Below are 24436 nucleotides of genomic sequence, written 5' to 3' on the forward strand. Positions count from 1 at the left end.
TAGTCTGGCTGACACCTTTCGAGGGAGAACCCTCTTCAGAGCCAAAAGTGCTGCTCCTTGCTCTGAAGAAGGGGGTTCTCTCTCGAAATGTGTCAGCCAGACCATTCCAGATACCATCATGTAATCCAGCAGTATAGGAGTATCCTGTAGGCGATTGGTCTCATATTTCTACATGAGTGTATACATATTACATTTAGGAGTACAATGTATGCTACCTTTTTGGATTTTAATTAACTTTTTTTAGTGGCAATGCATGAGGTTGGTGCGCCCTTCTCTTGCTGTTTTTTCAGTAATTGGATACCCTTGGTTCTGAGGGGGAAGCAAGACCTTAAATTTTGTGTGCAAAAGACCATTCGGATTATTCACCTTCTTGCACATCACTTGAGCACAGGAGATGTTTTGGAACATGATCCTGATGGTCAATGGCCATATCTGACACTGGGGGTCTGGAAGTGATATGACTTCACTTTTGGCAGATGTAAACACTGCCCTTTTTTTTTTTTTCTCCTTTTGTGCTTTCCAGCATTGGAGACATCTGGGGTCTTATTGACCCCAGATGTCTCCATAAAGAAGACCGGTCATGCTTCATTCCTATTACAATGGATATTTACACTTCTTGTTATAGGAGTGAAAGTGATAAAAAAAATTATATAAATTATAATTTTACCTTTTTTTTATGTTACTTTTAAATTTTTTTTTATTTTTTTTCTTCTGGGTTTTGAAAAAAGTCTGTGCAAATACCAAATGTCAACGACCACCATTTTATTCTCTAGGTTCTGAGTACATATTTTCTAGCAAAAAATATGATTTTTTTTTTTTTACATGTAGGAGAGAGATGCCAGATTTGTCGTGGGTTGGCAATGGTTAACCACTTTACCACCAGAGGATTTTGCTGTCTTACGTCCAGGCCACTTTTTGTGATTCGGCACTGTGCGACTTTAACTGACAATTGCGCGGTCGTGCGACGCTGTACCAAAACAAAATTTAAGTCCTTTTTTTCCCACAAACAGAGCTTTCTTTTGGTGGTATTTGATCACCTGTGCATTTTTTTTTTTTTGCGACATTGCGGAGGACAGATCGGACCCTCGACTGACATTTTTGACACTTTTGGGGGTACCAGTGACATTACTGCAGTAATCAGTGCTATAAATATACACTTTTACTGTAAAAATGACACTGGCAGGGAAGGGGTTAAATTTATTGGAGAGGGAGGGGTTAATGTATGCCTGGTGCTTATTAACATGTGTGGGGGGAGGTGACTGAGTGACACAGACACAGATCGCAGGTTCAGCTATGCTGAACCCTGCAATCTGTCCCTGTCTGTCATTCAGGAGATCTGCCCGCTTTGTTTACACAAGCGGGCGGATCTCCAAACTCGATACCCCGACGATCGGGGAAGAGCAGCGGCGATCGCCGCTGCTCCTCCCCTGGCCCGACTCCCGCTGTGACTGAATACAGCGGGAGCGAGCCTCCGGCAGCATGCGAGCGCTGCCCACAAGGGGAGGAGTCCAGCGACGTAGGTCTATGTTGCTGGACGGGAACGAGCCACTGTGCCGCAGTAGAGGCACAGTGAGCAGGGCTACAGTGGTTAAAAAAAAAGCACAAAGCAAGGCCCATAAAGACATGGATGAGCGTTTCTTTTTCTTTTGGAATGGCGGAAATTGACTGTCCTGCAGACTCCTGACCTCAACCCGACAGAACACCTTTGGAATGAATTGGAGTTGAGACTGTGAGCCCTTGTCCAACATCGGTGCCTCACCTCACAAATGGGCTTCTGGAAGAATGGTCAAACATTCCCATAGACCAGGGGTCTTCAAACTATGGCCCGCCAGTTGTTCAGGAACTACAATTCTCATCATGCCTAGTCATGTCTGTGAATGTCAGGAGTTTTACAATGCCTCATGGGATGTGTAGTTCAACAACAGCTGGAGGGCCGTAGTTTGAGGAACCCTGCCATAGACACGCTCCTAAACCTTGTGGACGGCCTTCCCAGAAGAGTTGAAGCTGTGATGGCTGCAAAGGGTGGGCCAACTCAATATTGAACCCTACGGAGTAAGACTGGGGGGCCATTAAAGTTCATGTGTGTGTAAAGGCAGGCGTCCCAATACTATTAGTAATCTAGTGTACACACACACATGAATAGGATATACCCTGCACTTGGCTGGCACCCTGTTGTTCATCTTACAGGAAAGGAGTTTTAGAAAAAATGTAATGATGTTGACTTTCACATAGCTCAGGGAATAGAATTGGGTTTTGGCAATACAGTGTAAGTTTGGGGGTTCTAAGTGTTTTTTGCTAGAAAAAAAAATGTAGAGTTTTTACATATAGCAGAGGAAGTGTCAGAATTGGCCAGTTGGAATTGGTTAAAGGACCCCCTCCCCTTACTGTACACTTGTGCTGTCCTGAGCACTCCTTTTGTTCATTCCCCCAATCCCTTTGCTCCAATATAATTATTTTTTTTTCTTTTAGCCAACTTTGGATGCAGCTGGATCTGCGCCACCAACCGCAGACGACCGACTTGTACAAATCTTTAAAAGGCTGGTTGAGGGTGCGGATAACCTATGGGAGCAAATGAGTGTTTGCAACGAAACTTTGGAAATGATCGTACTGCTCCAGCAAGCCTTGGATCGGCTAAGACTGGCCTGCCAGACTTCTAATTATCAAATGCTAAGTATGGCTGAACTCACTGCAACCCAGCAGCAACAACTTGATGACATGCGGAGGATGGGTTCAACAGTCCAACGGGGGATCTCATTAATAGTCAAATGGAAGCAGCAAATGCAAGAGATGCTATGTGAATTGTTGCAACATATCGAAAAACTAAGAGTAGCTTTGGGGGTGCAGAATTCTGACCTCTCCTCTGCTTCCTAAACTTGCCCTATCCAATCTACCCACCTCTTGTCTGCCTCCCGAACCCAACAGGTAGCCTTCTCAGCCTCTCCCCCATGCAACAGCAGCCTCCGCAACAGCCTTAAAATTTCTGTTTGGGGTTTTTTTTTTATCCCCCACAAAAATGTTGTGCTTTTGATTATTCCTTTATAAATAAACCCCCCCCCCCCTTCATGTTTAACTGTAAATTATCTTGTGTGTTTCTTTGGCACCAATATATTATTGTAACTTTTGGGTTTGGCCTTTTAGGGGCTGAAACATTTTACACAGAGTGTTTGTTTGATTATTCTGCTTCTTAATTGGAATTGGGCCTCGTCGTTGGTGTCTGGGCCTCATTGTTTGTGTCAGTGGGTGAAATGGTTCCCTTAAAGGCCCGTACACACGTACCGATCGTCGGCCGAAAAGCTTCGGCCGACGACCGATCTGCCGATTGTAGGCTTGTTAGTATGATGCTTCCGACAGCGCACTTTCGGCCGAACAGAATCTGTCTTGCAAGCATGAAAATTTTTGTATGCCGACACCAGAACGGCCGATTGGTCGCCAGTCAGTACAGAATTCGGCCGACAGACAGCAGATTTGCAAGACTGGGCATGCACAGAAAATAAAAAACACAGGGAAAGTTAACCATTACATGACATCAGTGCTGTAGTCGGCGGACAAAATTCTTGTGCAGTCTTTTGCCCTTTTCAACAGACACCGAAAGCCCTGGACAAAAGACGGCCGATCGTTCGGCCAACGATCGGTACGTGTGTACGGGGATTTAGGGATGGATAAAAGCAAGCAGACTGCTCTTGCCCCAGCCTGCAGTTTGGAGACAACTACTCCTAGTAAAAAAAAAAAATAAATGTATTTTATTTCTCTGCGAAAAGATGTAATATATTTTTTCTTTTTTTACAAAGGTGAACTTCTCCTTTTTTTTTTTTTTAAGGAGTACACATTCCTAAAAGGCCCTGATGTCTGATAGGCCCAGCAAAATGCAAGCATAGAAGCATTTGCATGAAACATTTTACATGCGGTGGGGGGGTTGGTACAGAGAAAGCTGTCAGAGAATGTAGTGTGGATGGTGGAGGAGAACTGTCGGAGAATGCAGTGTGGATGGTGGGGGAGAGCTGTTGGAGAATGTAGTGTGGATGGTGGGGAAGAGCTGTCGGAGAATGTAGTGTGGATGGTGGAGGAGAACTGTCGGAGAATGTAGTGTGGATGGTGGAGGAGAGCTGTCGGAGAATGTAGTGTGGATGGTGGAGGAGAGCTGTTGAAGAATGTAGTGTGGATGGTGGAGGAGAGCTGTCGGAGAATGTAGTGTGGATGGTGGTGAGAGCTGTTGGAGAATGTAGTGTGGTAGGTGGAGGAGAGCTGTTGGGAGAATGTAGTGCAGGGCCGTCTTTCTGAATGGGCACGCCCGGCAGTTGCCCAGGGGCCCCATTTGCAAAGGGGCCCCATGCAGGGTGGCAATTTACCCCCAATCTGTCCCCCCCCCAGTTTAAATTACCTGGTGGTCTAGCCCCCCCCCCCCCCCGGACCAGTTTGTTCCTCTGTGGGCACCAGCTGCTGTAGTTCAAGGCTCTGCGCTACACTGGTTGCTAGGATGGCCAGCCGACTGGCATCTAGCAACCAGTGACGTCTGGAGGATAGGACCCGGCATGCACAGCGGGGGAGGATCCTCCTCGTCCTCCTCCGTGCCTAGAATGGCTCCACCCACCTCCTCCATTCATGTTCTGTGTGTGGCCGCTGCGGGAAGGTAATGAGACTGCGGCTTTTTTTTAAATTATTCTCTCTCTATCGTTTGTTTAACAAGTGAGTGTATTTTAAACATTTTTATTTAAGTGCAGATTTGACCTGGCACCTAGTGTGTACATCATAGGTTTGTATTTATAGGATGGCGGCCTTCCTCTTTCTGTGCTCAGAAGTGTGGCTCGGGTCCCCCTGGTAGTGAGGTATTTCAGCAGTCATATAGGACAGTTGCAGTGGCAGCTCCTTCAATCTGCGCTGCTCGCGGGGGCGGGAAGAAGGTGAGCTGCCTCGTGTGTGTAACAAGATAGGAGAGGGGGATGGAACAGCTGCATATAGAGGAATTCATCTTTTGGTATTTCGCCTGCTGCCACTGAATGGCTGATTCTCCTCTCCCTCCTGCAGTCATTCAGCGGCTGCAGGAGAAATATGGAAAGATCAATTAATCTATATGCAGCTGTCCCATCCCCCTCCTAATACAACTTGCTGGCCCCCTAGTGCTTTCCAGCCCCCCCCTCAGTGCTCTAATCACCCCCAGTGCTCTTGGCGGCCCCCCCCCCGTGCTCTCCACCCCCCCTGGTTTTCCCTGTACCCCCCTGTGCTCTCCACCCCAATCGGAGCCGCCTTACCTGCGCATGGGCTTCCCTGCTGCCAAGTGGGGGCAGGAGCGCGCCGCAGGCAGTGCACGCTTGCCCCCTAGCTTCCAGCGTGCAACCAACGTACATTTACCAATAAATATCGCCTTTATCGATAATTTGCATTTTTATTCTCGTAGGCAGGGCCCCAGTGCACTGCATTGCCCGGGGGCCTATAATGCTCTTAAGATGGCACTGATGTAGTGTGGATGGTGGGAGGAGAGCTGAGGGAGAATGTAGTGTGGATGGTGGAGGAGAGCTGTCGGAGAATGTAGTGTGGATGGCGGTGGAGAACTGTTGGAGAATGTAGTGTGGATGGTGGAGGAGAGCTGTCGGAGAATGTAGTGTGAATGGTGGGAGGAGAGCTGTCGGAGAATGTAGTGTGAATGGTGGGGGGGAGAGCTGTCGGAGAATGTAGTGTGGATGGTGGAGGAGAATTGTCGGAGAATGTAGTGTGGATGGTGGAGGAGAATTGTCGGAGAATGTAGTGTGGATGGTGGAGGAGAGCTGTCGGAGAATGTAGTGTGGATGGTGGGAGGAGAGCTGTCGGAGAATGTAGTGTGGATGGTGGGAGGAGAGCTGAGGGAGAATGTAGTGTCGATTGTGGGAGGAGAGCTGTTGGAGAATGTAGTGTGGATGGTGGGAGGAGAGCTGTCGGAGAATGTAGTGTGGATGGTGGGAGGAGAGCTGTCGGAGAATGTAGTGTGGATGGTGGGAGGAGAGCTGAGGGAGAATGTAGTGTCGATTGTGGGAGGAGAGCTGTTGGAGAATGTAGTGTGGATGGTGGGAGGAGAGCTGTTGGAGAATGTAGTGTGAATGGTGGGAGGAGAGCTGTTGGAGAATGTAGTGTGGAGGGTGCAGGAGAATTGTTGGAGAATGTAGTTTGGAGGGTGCAGGAGAACTGTTGGAGAATGTATGGTGGAGGAGAGCTGTCGGAGGATGTAGATCGGATGGTGGGGGGGGGGGGGGCTGTTGGAGAATGTAGTGTGGGAGAAGAGTTTTTAGAGAATGTAGAGTGGATGCCGTGCTATTGTTATACGAACAATGAACCCAAGTTCACCTTTCCATGAAAAAAAATGAACTAACTTTCAAATATCCTGGCCAGCGCTCCAGGCCCCGTGGGGCACAAAGTGGCCAAGAAGCTCCAACCTGCCAGTGTACTGTATGTACATTGCAATACAAAACCCTAGCCTGAGTATCCTTGATGATGCTTGTAACGGCAAGCAACCATCGTTCAGCACAACCACAGGACTGTGCTGGCCAATGAGAAGGTCCAATTGGATAAGGTGGCCACAGGTCAGCACTTCCTGTGTTCATTAATGTGATTTCATAAGAAAATGTGTGACTCTGGAATATGGCCATTACTGTAATTAAATCTTAGTATGCTACTATGAAATGAATCCTAAGTACATTTACACATAAAAAGGACACATGATTCCTGCTTGGGTATGAAGCAAGATAGGAATGTTCCTCTGTGTTACAGAGACCTTGATCCCTCAATGTTTTAGCCAACCAATTCACTCGTGTGTCAAGTTGATAACCTCTGTATCTCTTTGTTGTTTTTATGTATAAAGTGCATGTTTTTTTACTCAAATTGCCTCTAGAAGAGGCCAAGATGCCTTAAAAGCTTGCTTTACAATCTGTTTAATCTAATACATGGTTTCATCCTAGGGTTGCCATCCTTTCTTCAAGCCAGACCCAAACATTTTAGCAGTGCATGGCATTTTTTTTTCAGTATAGGATTGTAAAAGACCTGGGACATTTGGGTGCCCCAAGGAGAGTAGTAATGCGACATGCACAGCACACTGCAGTAAACAGTGGGTGTGACCAAATTGTGCCAACAGTTGGAGGGGCTTAACGTAGTACACCCTATCTACAGCACCACTTACTATCCACTGCTCTCCAAAGCGGCCCAACCTATCACTGACTATCCAGAATAAACCACCCTACCTACAGCTACCCACACCAAAGTAGCCAATCCTGTCTATGAAACCCAGAAGCAGTCCATCATACCCATGGCATCGTAGAGCAGACCACCCAAATCACAGCACCCTAGAGAATCCCACTCATGGCACCCTATAGAATACCACCCTACACCCAGCATCTGAAAGCAGAGGCACACTTCTGGCACTCCAAAATAGGCCACCCCACCTAGAACACCCCAAACCTTAGTCCACCTCCTGTATCCACCGGACAAGTGCACTTTATATAGAGCTGTGTTGGCAGAATGTTGGGCACTGATCTATTTGGAGAAGCAGACAAGGATGACTATCGGTCTCTGGGGAGAAGCTCTAGGCTGCCCGCTCTCCCACCAGCAGTCCCTGCGAACATAGCTGTCCCTGTCCCCATGACAATGTCAGTCAAGCCAGTTACAAGCAAAGGTGGGAGAGCCTCCCATTACACAGCAGTCATGAGCCTCATCTCCCATATATATGCAGCCTCCTGTCACCATCTAATACTGAGGATTTTGGTCTGGGTTTCCAGCAAACTGAAACCCGGATTGTTTGTGTGAATCCTGGACAGATGGCAACCCTACTTCACCCTAGGGCCCAGTAACACCTGAATGCTTTGAAGCGTCTCCGAAAGCTCAACACTCGACATTAGGACTTCAATTCTATCCAATGGGGTCCCTTTCACACCTGAGCATAGTGTTGTTTCAAGCAAGTCACTTGAAAGACAACATAAGCTTCTTGTAAGGGAGAGTTGCATTTATTGGTTATAGTAGACTTCAACGGGAGTGCATAGAAACGCATGTAATGTGTGGTTTTTGTGCATTTTGCACCTAGTAACTAGATTTACAACTACATTAATTCCTGATGCTAGAATCCGTTCACAGTAAAAGTTACTATTTGTGTTCCAATTCTGTGTTGGAAACTCTTTTGTATACATAGTTAAGCCTTGTACACACGCAACGATTATCGGCCGACCGATCGTCCGACTTTTGTCCAGAGTGGTGTTTTGTTGGTTGGAATGTGCCTAGACTGCACACAAATTTTCTCGGCCAACAAAAATCTACTACTGAAGTGATGTCATGTTCTGGTTTACTTTCCGTGTGTTTTTTCTTCTCTGAGCATGCCCAGTCTTGCTCATCAGATTTTTGTCTACCGAAATCTGTACTGACTGACGGAAAATCGGCTGTTGTGTTTTGGCCAGCAAAAATTTTATAGCCTGCACACCAGATTTTTTTCGGCTGAAAAGTCGGAGTCGTTTGTCGGAAGCATCATACTAACAAGCCGAAAAACGGCCGATCGGACGTTGGCCGAAAATTCCCGGCCAATAATCGATGCGTGTGTACGGGGCATTAGTCAGGTTGAATAAAGACACAAGTCCATTTGGCTCAACCAATAAAAAACAAAAAAAAGTACGAAAACCCAACCGTACAATCCCATATACACAATCCTATACCCGCAGTTGATCCAGAGGAAGGCGAAAAATCCAAGCAAAGCATGATCCAATTTGCTACAGCAGGGAAAAAATTCCTTCCTGATCCTCCGAGAGGCAATCCGATATTCCCTGGATCATCTTTACCTATAAATATTAGTACCCATTTAAATTATGTACACCCACGAAAGAATCCAGGCCTTTTTTAAAGCTATCTAGTGAGCTGGCCAAAACCACCTCTGGAGGGAGTCTATTCCACATTTTCACAGCTCTTATGGAGAAGAAACCTTTCCGTATTTGGAGGCGAAATCTGTTTTGCTCCAGACGTAAAGAGTGCACCCTTGTCCTCTGTGTTGATCTTAAAGTGAATAACTCAACACCAAGTTCACTATATGGACCCCTTATGTATTTATACATGGTGATCATATCCCCCCTTAATCTCTTCTTAAGAGAGAATAAATTCAGTTCCTCTAATCTTTTCTCATAGCTGAGCTCCTCCAGGCCTCTTATCACTTTGGTTGCCCTTCTCTGCCCTTTCTCCAGTTCCCCGATATCCTTTTTTGAGAACTGGTGCCCAAAACTGAACTGCAGTATAATTCATGGTTTTCATTCGTTGGTTTCACTTATAAAAAATAAAACTCTATACTGTGGTGTATAAATATATTTAAAGAGAGAGAGAACGATTCACATTTCGCTTTTTGGAAAATATATATTCATGGATGTAACATCAGAGAACAATGAAGCACGAGGCAGAGAGCGAAGTGATGAAACATAATGTAGACGGCGGTATTTATATTCCACACAAGATCTCGTTCATAGTCAGTGGAACGCACAAAAAGGAAGTGATGTAATATTCAGACAGGAAGTGATGTAGTTTATGAACCAGAAGTTCCAGGTCAGAGGTGAGTTGGGAGGAAGTAGAGAGGAGACATTGCTGGAACTGGCAGCAGAGGAGGTAATAAGATATTATTTTATATTTACACCCAGTAACCCCCCCCCCCCCCGTCATACACATATTCAATTGTTTACATGGATACATCCTAAATATAGAGCTATTTATCCAACTGTCCATCCAGACCCTCTGGTTTATAGACCAGATACATCCTAATTATAGAACCATTTATCCAACTGTCCATCCAGAGCCTCTGGTTTATAGACCGGATACATCCTAAATATAGAACTATTTATCCAACTGTCTATCCAGAGCCTCTGGTTTATAGACCGATACATCCTAAATATAGAACCATTTATCCAACTGTCCATCCAGAGCCTCTGGTTTATAGACCAGATACATTCTAAATATAGAGCCATTTATCCAACTGTCTATCCAGAGCCTCTGGTTTATAGACTGGATATATCATAAATATATAGACATTTATGCAACTGTTCACCCAGCGCCTCATACATCCTAAATATAGAACCATGTATCTGACTTTTAATCCAGAGCCTCTGGTTTATAGACCGAATACTTCCTAAATATAGAACCATTTATCCAACTGTCCATCCAGAGCCTCTGGTTTATAGAACAGATACATCCTAAAAATAGAACCATTTATCCAACTGTCCATAAAACTGTCTCGGGTTGTTGGCTCTCATAACGGTGAGATAATAGCACAAATGCCCCCCAGGCCTATTTTGTTGGAGTTTGCATGTTCTGTTAACATTGATGTCACCCTGACAGCTGTGTCCCGTGACACTAATAGAATGGGACTCATAGTATAGACATTCCTGGCCACTGTGCACACAGAACAATGTCATGTCTACATATTGCTGAGTGCTTTAAAGGGAATCTCTGGTTTACTTGTTTCGGTGAGATGCATGAATCCTGTTTTGTAGTAGAAGATGCAGTCTCAGGTGTCAGAACTCTGTGCAGACATTATTCATTCCAGTACAGTCCAGATAATTCTTAGTTTATTATCCGTCTACAGAGAGGAGAGTCCTGTATAGATCACATGACCCTCAGTGAAGATGGATGGGGACCAAAGTCACACAAGCGAGAGGATATTAGACCTCACCATGGAGATCATCTACCTGCTGACTGGAGAGGTGAGGAGGATACTGGGAGGTCACATGACATCTTTCTTATTTCTTTTCATAAAATACAGACCTGACCGGAGTGATAGAGAGGAATCTGGGAAGTCTGTTGTGAAAATTTATATTTTCTCTCTTTACACAGGATTATAAAGTAGTGAAGAAAACATTTGGTGATCCATTAACACCCAGCAGCCGTCTTCACAGGACATCACCCATCACAGTGCCTCCACCTCACTGCCCGAAGGAGCTAACCAGTGCCAAGAAGATTCTAGAAGTCATCAACAAGATCACTGAGCTGCTGACAGGAGAGGTGAGCGGTGCCGGGAATTCTGGGACATTATCCAGTAACAGACAAGGGATGTGTCTGGATGGTGACTGTATCATTGTGTGTGTCAGGTTCCTATAAGGTGTCAGGATGTCACTGTCTATTTCTCCATGGAGGAGTGGGAGTATTTAGAAGGACACAAGGATCTCTACAAGGACGTCATGATGGAGAATCAGCCGCCCCTCACATCACCGGGTAAGAGGAGACTTTATTGTAAAGGAGAGAGCAATACGGAGGCTCCACCTAGATCCCCCATCATCTGATAAACACATAGAAACAATGTATTCAGTCAGTGTGTGTGTTTCCTACAGATGGATCCAGTAATGGGAACCCACCAGAGAGATGTCCCCGTCCTCTGTATTCCCAGTTTTTATTTGCTTTTTACTCCTATGTGTAAAAAAGTTCATAGGATGAAAAATAACACATGCCCATGCAGTAATCCCAAACCTATAGTTGATTCATTGGAGGACAGGAAACCCCTATTACGTTTTTCAGAGTTTGTTCTGTCCAGGTTAAAAAAAGCCCATCCCAATTCCCAGCAGCAAGGGTAATCCCTTTTTTTCTCTATTTGTACTCTCTGTGCTGTCCTCGTTCAACATAGAAACTTCACATCCTTCTTTTAGAAAAAGATTATGAAACTTTAACAAATTACAGAAGGAACGTCATCAATATACCTATCTCGCCACCCAATGTCCAAATGAAGGAGAAGGTACTGTAACATCATGTTCCCAACAAATGAGGTGGAGATACTGTACACCATATGAAAGGTCCATCTCCGTTCCTCAATATAACGTCATGTTCCCAGCAAATGAGGAGGAGATACTGTACACCATATGAAAGGTCCATCTCCATTCCTCAATATAGCGTCACGTTCCCAACAAATGAGGAGGAGATACTGTACACCATATGAAAGGTCCATCTTCATTCCTTAACCGCTTGCCGACCGCCGCACGACGATTTACGTTAGCATTCAGCCCCTCACAGGCAAAGCGACGTAGGCCTACGTCGCTAGCCTGTGGGGGTCTAGGGAGCGAGCGCGCGCCGCCGGAGGCGCGCTCCCGCGTGGTCACGGACACCCCTGCTCGTCTGCCCAGCGGACCCGATGTCCGCCGGGCACTCGCGATCTTCCGTTACACCGGAAGAAAGGCAGGCGGCTAATGTAAACAAAGCCGCCTGTCATTCTTCCCTGTGTAAGAATGGAGATCAAACGGTTCTGCTATGTAGGACCGTTGATCTCTGTTCTTACACTAGAAGCCACAGCCAATCTCAGTTAGAAACACGCCCCTAGGGACACACATAACCCCTCCCTCTCCAAAAAAGTTAACTCCTTCACTGCATGTGTCATTTTTACAGTAACAGTGCATATGTATAGCACTGATTACTGCAGTAATGTCACTGGTAACCCCAAAAGTGTCAAAAATGTCAGTCAAGGGTCCGATCTGTCCGCCGCAATGTCGCAGTCCCGCAAACAAAAAAATCGCAGATCGCCGCCATTACTCGTTTTTTTTTTTTTTTTACCAAACATAGGTAGCATAAAACAAAAAGATTTAGATTTTTACATTTTTTTGGGGGGAATTTTATATAAAAAAATTTGAAAAATATTGTTATTTTTGCAAAATTTACGCTCTTTTTTTTGTTTATAGTGCATGATCAAAAAATGGCACAGGTGATCAAATATCACCAAAAGAAAGCTCTGTTTGTGGGAAAAAAAGGACGTCAAATTAGTTTAGGTACAGCGCCGCACGATCGCGTAATTGTCCGTTAAATTCACGCAGTGCCGAATCGCAAAATAGGCCCTGGTCAGGAAGGGGGTAAATTCTTCCGGGGCTTAAGTGGTTAATATAATGTAATGCTCCCAACAAATGACGTGGAGATACTGTACACCATATGAAAGGTCCATCTCCATTCCTCAATGTAACGTCTTGTTCCCAACAAATGAGGAGGAGATACTGTACACCATATGAAAGGTCCATCTCCATTCCTCAATATAACGTCATGTTCCCAACAAATGAGGAGGAGATACTGTACACCATATGAAAGGTCCATCTCCATTCCTCCATGTAACGTCTTGTTCCTAACAAATGAGGAGGAGATACTGTACACCATATGAAAGGTCCATCTCCATTCCTCAATATAACGTCATGTTCCCAACAAATGAGGAGGAGATACTGTACACCATATGAAAGGTCCATCTCCATTCCTCAATAAAACGTCATGTTCCCAACAAATGAGGAGGAGATACTGTACACCATATGAAAGGTCCATCTCCATTCCTCCATGTAACGTCTTGTTCCCAACAAATGAGGAGGAGATACTGTACACCATATGAAAGGTCCATCTCCATTCCTCAATATAACGTCATGTTCCTAACAAATGAGGAGGAGATACTGTACACCATATGAAAGGTCCATCTCCATTCCTCCATGTAACGTCTTGTTCCCAACAAATGAGGAGGAGATACTGTACACCATATGAAAGGTCCATCTCCATTCCTCAATATAACGTCATGTTCCCAACAAATGAGGAGGAGATACTGTACACCATATGAAAGGTCCATCTCCATTCCTCCATGTAACGTCTTGTTCCCAACAAATGAGGAGGAGATACTGTACACCATATGAAAGGTCCATCTCCATTCCTCTATATAACGTCATGTTCCCAACAAATGAGGAGGAGATACTGTACACCATATGAAAGGTCCATCTCCATTCCTCTATATAACGTCATGTTCCCAACAAATGAGGAGGAGATACTGTGCACCATATGAAAGATCCATCTCCATTCCTCAATATAACTTCATGTTCCAAACAAATAAGGTGGAGATACCGTACACCATAGGAAGAATCCATCTCTATTCCTCATTATATGATGTTTTCAGCTGTTCTCCAACTTGTGCCATTCTCAAATTTTCTTTTGTCAACAGATGGACACTGTGTTTGGAATAGGAATACCTTGGAAGGAGATCCTATTAAATCTCAAGATTATAATGTAGAAGGTAATGACACCGCACAATATTCTCCAGGATTTACACTCATTACTCAAATTACACAACAAAGACCTTATCATTTGGAGGGATCAATGGATCACCCTTTTCTTGAGAAATCTTCCAATCAATCACAAACTATGACTTCAGTTATCCACCAGAGTCCCCACAGTACAGAGAGATCAACAGATCCATCAAATCCCAAGGAATCTTCTTTAAGGCATAAAGGAGTCCACACAGGCAAGAGATCATTTTCATGTTTAGAGTGCGGGAAATGTTTCACTGAAAACAGAGCACTCCTTATACACCAGAGAAGTCACACGGGTGAGCGCCCCTTTGCATGCTTGGAGTGCGGGAAATGTTTCATACATAAAACAAACCTTCTTGTACACCAAAGAATTCATACTGGGGAGCGTCCCTTTTCCTGCTCGGAGTGCGGGAAGTCTTTTACTGAGAAAAGCGTACTTCTTACACACCAGAGAAGTCACACGGGTGAGCGTCCTTTCCCTTGTTTAGAGTGCGGGAAATGTTTCCTTCAAAAAGGAGACCTTCGTAGACACCAGAGAAGTCACACGGGTGAGCGCCCCTATTCGTGTTCAGACTGTGGGAAATGTTACTCTCGGAAAACAGAACTGCATACCCATCAGAGAATTCACACGGGTGAATATCCTTTTTTATGCTCCGATTGCGGGAAGCGCTTCTCTAGGAAAGCGAGCTTTCTTACACATCTGCGAGTTCACACAGGGGAGCGACCCTTTTCATGTTCACAGTGCGGGAAGAGTTTCACAGAGAGAGAAAAACTCCGTAGACACCAGAAAATTCACGTGGCTGAGCGTCCTTTTTCATGCTCTGACTGTGGGAAAGGTTTCATTGAGAAAGCAAAATTTCTTGCACATCAGAGAAGACACGTGGGTGAGCGCCCTTTTATATGTCCGGAGTGCGGGAAATCATTTTTTGAAAAAAGAAGCCTTCTTTATCACCAGAGAACTCACACCCGTAAAGGCCCTGTTCATGTTGAGAGTGTGGGAAATGTTTTACTTGTATAGGAAGTCTGAATAGACATCAAAAGTACAAACACCTGCTGAATCTGTTGTACAACGTGTACATTGACATATAATGGGTGGAACTGTTCAGTCCATACAGTAGATACTGTAGCTGTGTGATTAAAAAATAGTTTTTAAAGGGGTACATCCTGGCTAAATCCATATTTTAGGTGTAGGGGGAGTTTGGTGGGCTGAGTCACCTGTGAACATCTTCTGTTTCTTGGAGACTTCATTTGTGAGGTCTGCATGCTAGGGTTCCTAGGGAAACTACTTACAATTGGTACCAACAGCCCACATTATTTATTGAAATAATCTTTGTTTGGACTACCAAAATATTCAATATTTGGAAATGTTCCTAAACTTATTTTTTTCTTACAATAAAAAATAGTGCAGTGCTAAAAAAAAATTATGACACTAGATATAGGAATATATTGTAAAGTCCAAACTCAGGTGAGAAAGGTGGAATATAAATCAGTCCATGATCCAAGAACACCAGATCAGCCTATCCCCCAGAAGACGTTATCTCTGACGAAACACGTAGGGTGGGACTTAGGATGGTGACGTCATCACGTACAAGCGTTTACGATTGGATACTGAGAGAGTCTGGTAGAGAGGTCCGATACACATACCATCCGCATACTGCTGTTTTATTTTTTGGGATAACTGTAAGTGCAATATTTCCTTGAAGTCATGAACATATGTCCCAGATTTTCCCAGCCGCCCTCATACAAAGCTAGCAAACAATTTAGCTCATACAAGTTTTAGAACTTTCTCCTCTATTGAACAGTTTCACACTCAATTTATACACACGAGCACATCCCCCCCTTCCTGATCAAATTACTACACACAGGTCAGAGATTGCCTGATTACATTATCCTATGCAGATGAAATTGTATACAGAAACAGAATTAACCTGAACTAATTATCTGGCCATCTGGGCAGAACAATGTGAGGTCCTTAAGACCCCTTTCACACATGCTGTCTGTTCGTCCATTTTTCATCCATCCGTTGAAGGATGAAAAACGGACATCAATGCATCTCTATTGAAAAACGGATGATCATCTGTTAACATCCGTTTTCATCCGCTTCCGTCAATGTCTGTTTTTTGGAACGGATGAGTGCCCTATTCTTCATCCGTCAAAAAAACAGATTGGACAAAAAACGGATGTAAACGGACAAAAAATGGATAAAAAAACGGATGGAAAACTGATGCATTTGACGTGACTGAACTGATGAACTGAACGGACCGTATGTGTGAAAGGGGCCTAACATTTAACAATAGGACAGGCAGACTTAACACAATCCACACTCCAGCTCAATAGATAGAAAATAGGACAAGACTGCCAATGACTGTATATCTACTACATTGAAACACATGGAATACACATCTAGGTGTCAGAGACTCCATGGCAACAGGCCACAGGTCTCACAGTGCAAACTGGGATCAAATCTCCACATTTCTTCAGAGCCACCGTTGACAAATATCACTCTCCCATCTGAAGCCATCCAAACCATTCTCTCAACGTCCCCCCAAGTATCTGTCCCTCACTCCCAGTGATGGTGAACACCGTCACAAATAGTTTCTACATATTACGCTATGGGAGTTCTTGTTTGCTTCCCCCCCCCCATATATTCATCACTCCGGACGAGCATAAGAGGTGTCACCGAGAGTCTGGTTCTGGGGAGACCATCCTAAATTTCCCTGTGCTGTATTTGACCACTTATAATTTAGAGGTCAAATTTGTCTGGTAAGTACTTTGTGCTTTCATCACGGGTGTGAAGTTGGATTCATTTTTCCAGGACTGTTCTTTTCTACACCCTTTACTTAATGGGTACCTTGGATCATGGAATGCTATATATTGCACCTTTCTCATCTGAGTTTGGACTTTACAATATATTCCTATATCTAGCGTCATAAATTTCTTTTAGCACTGCACTATTTTTTATTGTATTTATTGGGAGTATTTGTATTTGACTTTCAGTGCTGGCTGCTTTGTATTTAACGTTTGTAATTTCTTTTTGTTTTTTTTCTTATTCGTAAAAAACATGTCTGATAATAAAAAACTTAAACTGTCAACTAACTTGTTTTATACGCACCAACACACTGTTCTTATGTACAACCCAATACATGGGGACGCTGATTTACTAAAACTGGTGCGGCTGTGCATGGTAGCCAATCGGCTTCTAACTCCAGCTTTTTCAATTAAGCTTTGGCAATAAAACCTGGAAGTTGATTGGTTCTATGCACAGATACACTCGATTTTTTAGTAAATAACCCCCATCTTATACACATGACCCCTGATGACGTCAGACGTTTGCTGACAAAACGCGTCAGAACTTGGACACGCATATACGTCACTTCCGTTGTGTGGAGCGCAGGTGTAACGCGGAACGGCGTCCCCTGCTCAAAACGAGCTTCGATCAAGTTTTAACTCAAAGTTTTTTACTGTAAGTGATTCATAATTTTCAATAAATAATCTTATGAATACTACTTTTTGAGAGGTGTATATATTACATAGTAGGTGAGGTTGAATAAAGACAATAGTCCATCCAGTTCAACCTGTGTAGGTGTGTGTGGCTGTAATCATCTCACATACCCCTGAATGTTCTGATCCTTGAGATGTACGTCCAAGAGTCTTTTGAAAGCCACCATACTACCCGCAGAAACCACCTCTTGTGGTAGAGAATTCCACAATCTTGTAGCCCTAACAGTAAAGAACCCCCCACGTTGCCTGAGGTTAAAACGCTTCTCCTCTAATCGCATTGTATGCCCTCGAGTCCTCATGCAATCCCTTCGAATGAACAGCTTTTTTTCTAAGCTGGGATCCCCATTAAGATATTTATAAATTGCTATCATGTCCCCCCTCAGACGTCTCTTCTCCAGGGAGAATAAATCGAGCGATTGTAGACGCTCTTCATAGTCAAGGTCCTCCAATCCCCTAATTAGTTTAGTTGCCCTTCTCTGGACTCTCTCCAGCTCCAACACATCCCTCCTGAGGACTGGCGACCAGAACTGGACAGAATGCTCCAGATGCGGTCGGACCAGAGTTTTATAAAGTGGAAGGATTATAGTCTTATCTCTGGAATACATCCCTTTCTTTATGCATGCTACTATTCTGCTGGCTTTGGCAGCTGCCGCTTGACATTGCATGCTGTTGCCTAATCTATCATCAACCAAGACTCCCAGATCCTTCTCCATTTTTGATTCCCCCAGGGGTTCCCCCTTTCTAAAGTGTATTGTGCTTTTATGTTTTTAGTCCCCAAGTGCAAAACCTTACACTTCTCCACGTTAAACCTCATTTGCCATGTCGATGCCCACTCTGTAATTTTGTCCAGGTCATCCTGTAGGATATCTGCTTCATGCTGTGCAGTTATTGCCCTGGCCAATTTTGTGTCATCTGCAAAAACTGATAACGCACTACTGATCCCGTCCTCAATGCTGTTTATGAATAAATTGAACAAGGTTGGTCCCAGGACTGAGCCCTGGGGCACCCCACTTACAACCTCAGACCAGTCTGAGTATGCGCTGTTTATTACCACCCTTTGGACACGCCCTTTAAGCCAATTCCGTATCCAAGAGCAAACTCTGCGGTCGATGCCTGCAGACCTTATTTTATAAATTAAGCGCTTGTGGGGAACTGTATCAAACGCCTTAGCGAAATCCAGGTACACCACATCCACTGGTCTGCCCCTATCTAGCTCACAGCTCACCTCCTCGTAGAATGCTAAGAGATTGGTTTGACAAGAACGCCCATTTGTAAACCCGTGCTGATTACTGCTGATGATGTTGTTGTCTTTAGCAAACTCTACGATATAGTCCCTTATCATCCCCTCCAGAAGTTTACATACTATTGATGTCAAACTGACAGGCCTATAATTTCCCGGGATATGCCTCTGGCCCTTTTTGAATATCAGAATCACGTTAGCTTTCTTCCAATCCCCTGGTACATCTCCTGTCCTAATACTGTCAGCAAAGATCAGGAACAGTGGTCTGGATATAACCTTACTGAGTTCCTTGAGTACTCTCGGATGTACGCCATCCGGGCCTGGTGATTTGTTTGTGTTAAGTTTATCCAGCCTTTCCCTGATTTCACCCTCTGTTAGCCATAGTGGCAAGTCCTGTGTATTACTACTAACCATACAGTCATGGTCAGTGTACCCCTCAGTTTCCTGTGTAAAGACTGACGAGAAAAAAGCATTCAGCACGGTTGCTTTATATATATTAAGATATATATATCTTTTACATAAATCCTCATCCCCACGTCTACGTTCTTTAATCGATGGCTCTGATACATGGTATCTAAAGTGGAGGTTCAATCTACCAGAACATCACATCCATTGTCGGCTCCGATTGTTGGCCATAAGCTGTTTTTGACTACCTGTAATAGGGGTCAATTTTATCTGGTGAGTGGTTTGTGCATGCGGATGTCGGTGGAGGAGTGGAATATTTTACAAGCACGGGTGCTTTTGTCTTGCTTTCAAGCTCTTCAAGGAAGACATTTATTTGAATTCATCGATGGGACTTTTTTTTTAGCACTTTTTTCACATTGTATATGTTTAATGTGTTATTTTTGCATTTTTACTGCTTTATGAGCGCAATCTACCTCCTTTTTAAATCATCTTATACACTGTATTGTTACAAAGTATTGGGAAGCCTGCCTTCACACGCACATGAACTTTGATGTCATCCCAGTCTTAGTCCGTGGAGTTCAATGTTGGGTTGGTCCACTCTTTGCAGCTATAACAGCTTCAACTCTTCTGGGAAGGCTGTCCACAAGGTTTAGGAGTGTGTATGTGGGAATGTTGGACCATTCTTCCAGAAGGACATTAGTGAGGTCAGGTACTGATGTTAGACAAGAAGGCCTGGCTCGCAGTCTCCGCTCTAGTATCGCAGACCTGCCTGGTGTGTTCCTTGTTCTTCATGATCCTCTCTGCACTTTAAGCGGACCTCTGAGACTATCACAGTGCAGGTGCATTTATACGGAGACTTGATTACACACAGGTGGATTCTATTTATCATCATTAGTCATTTAGGTCAACATTGGATCATTCAGAGATCCTCACTGAACTTCTGGAGAGAGTTTGCTGCACTGAAAGTAAAGGGGCTGAATAATTTTGCACGCCCAATTTTTCAGTTTTTTATTTGTTAAAAAAAAGTTTGAAATATCCAATAAATTTAGTTCCACTTCACGATTGTGTCCCACTTGTTGTTGATTCTTCACAAAAAATTACAGTTTTATATCTTTATGTTTGAAGCCTGAAATGTGGCAAAAGGTTGCAAAGTTCAAGGGGGCCGAATACTTTCGCAAGGCACTATATATATATATATATATATATATATATATATATATATATATATTCCAATTGATGGCACCAGCGTCTAAAACAATACCATACACAGACATCTCAAGTCTCCCGCAGATCGCGGGAGACTCCCGTTTTCTGCCCTGAGCTCACGGACACCCGCGAGCTCAGGGCGATATCCCGGCAAGCTGTGAAGCCGAGTGGAAGCAGCTGAGCTGTCAGTGAGAGTGTGACTCACTCTGTGAGTCATCCAAGCTGTGAAGCCGAGTAGAATCAGCTGAGCTGTCAGTGTGACTCACTCACTCTGTGAGTCATCCTGAGCAGCTCCGAGACAGAGCCGCTACTTCTGCCTGTGAGAGGAGGAGGGATACAGAGGAAGCAGCAGCTTTCTCTCTACTCCTGACAGTGAGCCATGTACTTTAAAATAACAGGAGATAACAATATTCAGCACTACAGCAGTTGTCCATAGCAACCCCTTCACTGATGTGTACTGAGAGCACAGGGGGCTTCTGGAAGCTTCTCCTTACTGCTTCTCGAACATGTGGACCTATGGTAAAATGTACCTGTAGACATTCTTCTTTTACATTTTGATGAAGGAATAAAACTTCTGCCATAGTCATTTTTTGTGGTCTATATGCCTCTGGGGAAATGGACCCATTATTCCACTACCAGAAAGCCAACAGGAAGTCACTGGGCTTTACCTGAAGGGAGGGGAATTACCCATTACCTAGAGATGAACTGTAAAGTACATAGCTAAATTCAAAACTTTTTTTTTTTTTGGTAAACCTCCTCTGTATACTAATTCCATTTCATTCGATCATCCTTTAGTTGTGTTAAATTAGTGCCGGGGGGGGGGGGCGCGGGAAGAGTGTGGCGGCACGCGCGGGGGGATTCAGCGGCGCGGAGTGCCACCTCCCTGAAATGAGTTTTTGCAGGTTGGGATGTCTGCATACAGATACATAGATGAGATATAGGAGTGTGTAGTCATGCAATATCATAGGGGAATGGACCTGGGAGGCCAAAACTAAAACCCCAACGTAGGCTGCAGTTTTAAAATTTTCCACATGGTGGTGATTTCACATGTGGTACATTGAATGCACAGACAGGAAGTCTCGTTGCCTCCTACAGACAGGAAGTTCCGGGTCAGAGGTGAGTTGGGGGGAAGTAGAGAGGAGACATTGCTGAAACTGGAAGCAGAGGAGGTAATAAGATATTATTTTATATTTACACCCAGTAACCCCCCCCCATCATGTTCCGTCCTCTTCCTCCATAGTCACTGTGACGTCTTTTATCTCCAACAGATACTGCCACACACATACAATACAATTGTAATATGTATACAGATACATCCTATATATATATAGAGCCATTTATCCAACTGTCCATCCAGAGCCTCTGGTTTATACACCGGATTCATCCTAAAGGCTCGTACGTACTAAAATTCCTAAAGGGATAAACTCCAAAATTGTTCTTGTACCTGAAACAGAACGTACAATTTTAATTTAATGTGTACCCTTTTTGTACAAGAAAAATCAGAAAAGAAAGACTCCGCATGATTAGAAACACTAAACAACAAAAAAAAAAGCCTTTGTCGTACGAGAATTTTTGTTCAAATTTTCGGTCATCGGTTACAATTTGCTGTGAGGAAAATCGGACGATCGTTCGCCAAATTTTCTTATATTGTGTACCCCACTTTAATATAGAGCCATTTACCCAACTGTCTATCCAGAGCCTCTAATTTATAAACCAGACACATCCTAAATATAGAACCATTTATCCAACTGTCCATCCAGAGCCTCTGGTTTATAGACCGGATACATCCTAAATATAGAACCATTTATCCAACTGTCCATCCAGAGCCTCTGGTTTATAGACCGGATACATCCTAAATATAGAACCATTTATCCAACTGTCCATCCAGAGCCTCTGGTTTATAGACCGGATACATCATGAATATAGAACCATTTATCCAACTGTCCATCCAGAGCCTCTGGTTTATAGATCGGATACATCCTAAATATAGAACCATTTATCCAACTGTCCATCCAGAGCCTCTGGTTTATAGATCGGATACATCCTAAATATAGAACCATTTATCCAACTGTCCATCCGGAGTCTCTGGTTTATAGACCAGATACATCCTAAATATTGAGCTATTTATTCAGTCCAGATAATTCTCAGCTTTTTATCCATTTACAGAGAGGATAGTCCTGTATAGGTCACATGACCATCTCAAGGAAGATGGATGGGGACCAAAGTCACACGCGAGAAAGGATATTAGACCTCACCCTGGAGATCATCTACCTGCTGACCGGAGAGGTAAGAGGTATTGACATCACAGACCTATCTAGAAAGGTGAGGAGGATTCTGGGAAATCGAAGTGATACTTGTCACATTCTCTCTTTACACAGGATTATAAAGTGGTGAAGAAAATATCTGGAGATTCACTAACACCCAGCAGCCGTCTTCACAGGACATCACCCATCACAGTGCCTCCACCTCACGGCCTGAGAACAGAGGTAACCAGTGCCAAGAAGATTCTAGAAGTCACCAACAAGATCATTGATCTGCTGACAGGAGAGGTGAGCGGTGCCGGGAATTCTGGGACATTATCCAGTAACAGACAAGGGATGTGTCTGGATGGTGACTGTATCATTGTGTGTGTCAGGTTCCTATAAGGTGTCAGGATGTCACTGTCTATTTCTCCATGGAGGAGTGGGAGTATTTAGAAGGACACAAGGATCTCTACAAGGACGTCATGATGGAGAATCAGCCGCCCCTCACATCACCGGGTAAGAGGAGACTTTATTAATGGAGAAAGGAGTCGGAGGGTCCACCTAGATCCTCCATCATCTGATAAACACATAGAAACAATGTATTCAGTCAGTGTGTGTGTTTCCTACAGATGGATCCAGTAATGGGAACCCACCAGAGAGATGTCCCCGTCCTCTGTATTCCCGGGATTCCACACAGAAAGATCACACCATCCCTCACCATCATCAGGTAAATTGGACTGAACATGTAGACATAAAAATGTGTTGTAATCGAGTGTTCCATTCAAATGCATTCTATCATCATTGGGGTTTAGGATGTAAAACTGACAGATAGCAAAGTTAAGGATGAAGAGGAAGAAGAAGGGACAATGGTGAGTGGAGCTCAGCGGTCTAAAGAGGAGCAGGAGATGATTATGAGATGTCCCCGTCCTCTGTATTCCCGAGATTCCACACATGAAGATAACACCATCCCTCACCATCATCAGGCAAGTGGAATCGAGCATCGGGACCTAAATGTGTATTTCATGGAAGGAGATGTCATTCTTCTATGTAATCTCTTATTAATTTTTTAAAAATGTATTCTGTCATCTTGGAAGTTTAGGTTGTAGAACTAAAAGACATCAAAGTTGAGATCAAAGAGGAAGAAGAGAGGTTGGTGAGTGGAGATCAGCAGTCTATGGAGGAGGAGGAGATGATTATGGAAAGTAAACAGGAGGAATCTTCTCTACATATGGACACAGGTAAGTATAGACACTAAATGTAGAAATCGTTTGCATTTTCATTTTACTTCTATAAGTAAAAAGTATGCATTTACATTGTTACACAGGCTGACATATATCCTGGAGTTTACATTTCCCCCTTAGAAAAAAATAAATCCAAAACCCTCAGAATTTTGAAAGGCAGAAAACATACGTAAAAGTTGGTCTTATTTTCCCCTACAAGGAAAAAATAATTCTCCACTTCTTAGAGCAAAGAACTCCACCCGTACTTGAAGGTTTAACCCCTTTCCTCCAATTACGCAGTCTCTTTTGTCCTTGTTGAGTATATAGAATGTGACATACTACGGTATGAAAACAGTTAGCAAAACTGCTGTCAATAAGATTATTAATGATGTACCAACACCACCGTCCAATGTTCCCAACAAAGGTAGAGCTACTGTACACCATATGAAAGGTCCATCTCCATTCCTCAATATAACGTCACGTTCCCAACAAATGAGGAGGAGATACTGTACACCATATGAAAGGTCCATCTCCATTCCTCAATATAACGCCATGTTCCCAACAAATGAGGAGGAGACACTGTACACCATATGAAAGATCCATCTCCATTCCTCAATA

General features: G+C 43.9%; 4 protein-coding genes across 4 annotated transcripts in view; all 4 read left to right on the forward strand.

Moving 5' to 3' along the window:
• LOC309564402 (uncharacterized protein) overlaps positions 1-24436 on the forward strand; it is an 880901-nt gene that overhangs the window by 643391 nt on the left and 213074 nt on the right.
• On the forward strand, positions 9547-23012 carry LOC309562929 (oocyte zinc finger protein XlCOF29-like). The gene is made up of 3 exons (XM_082267257.1): positions 9547-9588; positions 22522-22641; positions 22734-23012. The coding sequence occupies exons 2-3, from the start codon at positions 22546-22548 to the stop codon at positions 22998-23000; spliced, it is 363 nt and encodes a 120-aa protein (XP_082123383.1). The 5' UTR covers positions 9547-9588; positions 22522-22545; the 3' UTR covers positions 23001-23012.
• On the forward strand, positions 10598-11196 carry LOC309562935 (oocyte zinc finger protein XlCOF29-like). Its single transcript, XM_082267263.1, has 2 exons — positions 10598-10679; positions 10810-11196. The coding sequence occupies exons 1-2, from the start codon at positions 10602-10604 to the stop codon at positions 11071-11073; spliced, it is 342 nt and encodes a 113-aa protein (XP_082123389.1). The 5' UTR covers positions 10598-10601; the 3' UTR covers positions 11074-11196.
• Positions 13915-15112, forward strand: LOC309562835 (uncharacterized protein). Its single transcript, XM_082267150.1, has one exon. It carries the CDS (start codon positions 14071-14073, stop codon positions 15019-15021), a length of 951 nt encoding a protein of 316 aa, XP_082123276.1. The 5' UTR covers positions 13915-14070; the 3' UTR covers positions 15022-15112.

The sequence above is a fragment of the Pelophylax lessonae genome, assembly GCF_965119305.1.
Source record: "Pelophylax lessonae genome assembly, chromosome: 9".
Classification (NCBI taxonomy): Eukaryota; Metazoa; Chordata; class Amphibia; order Anura; family Ranidae; genus Pelophylax; species Pelophylax lessonae.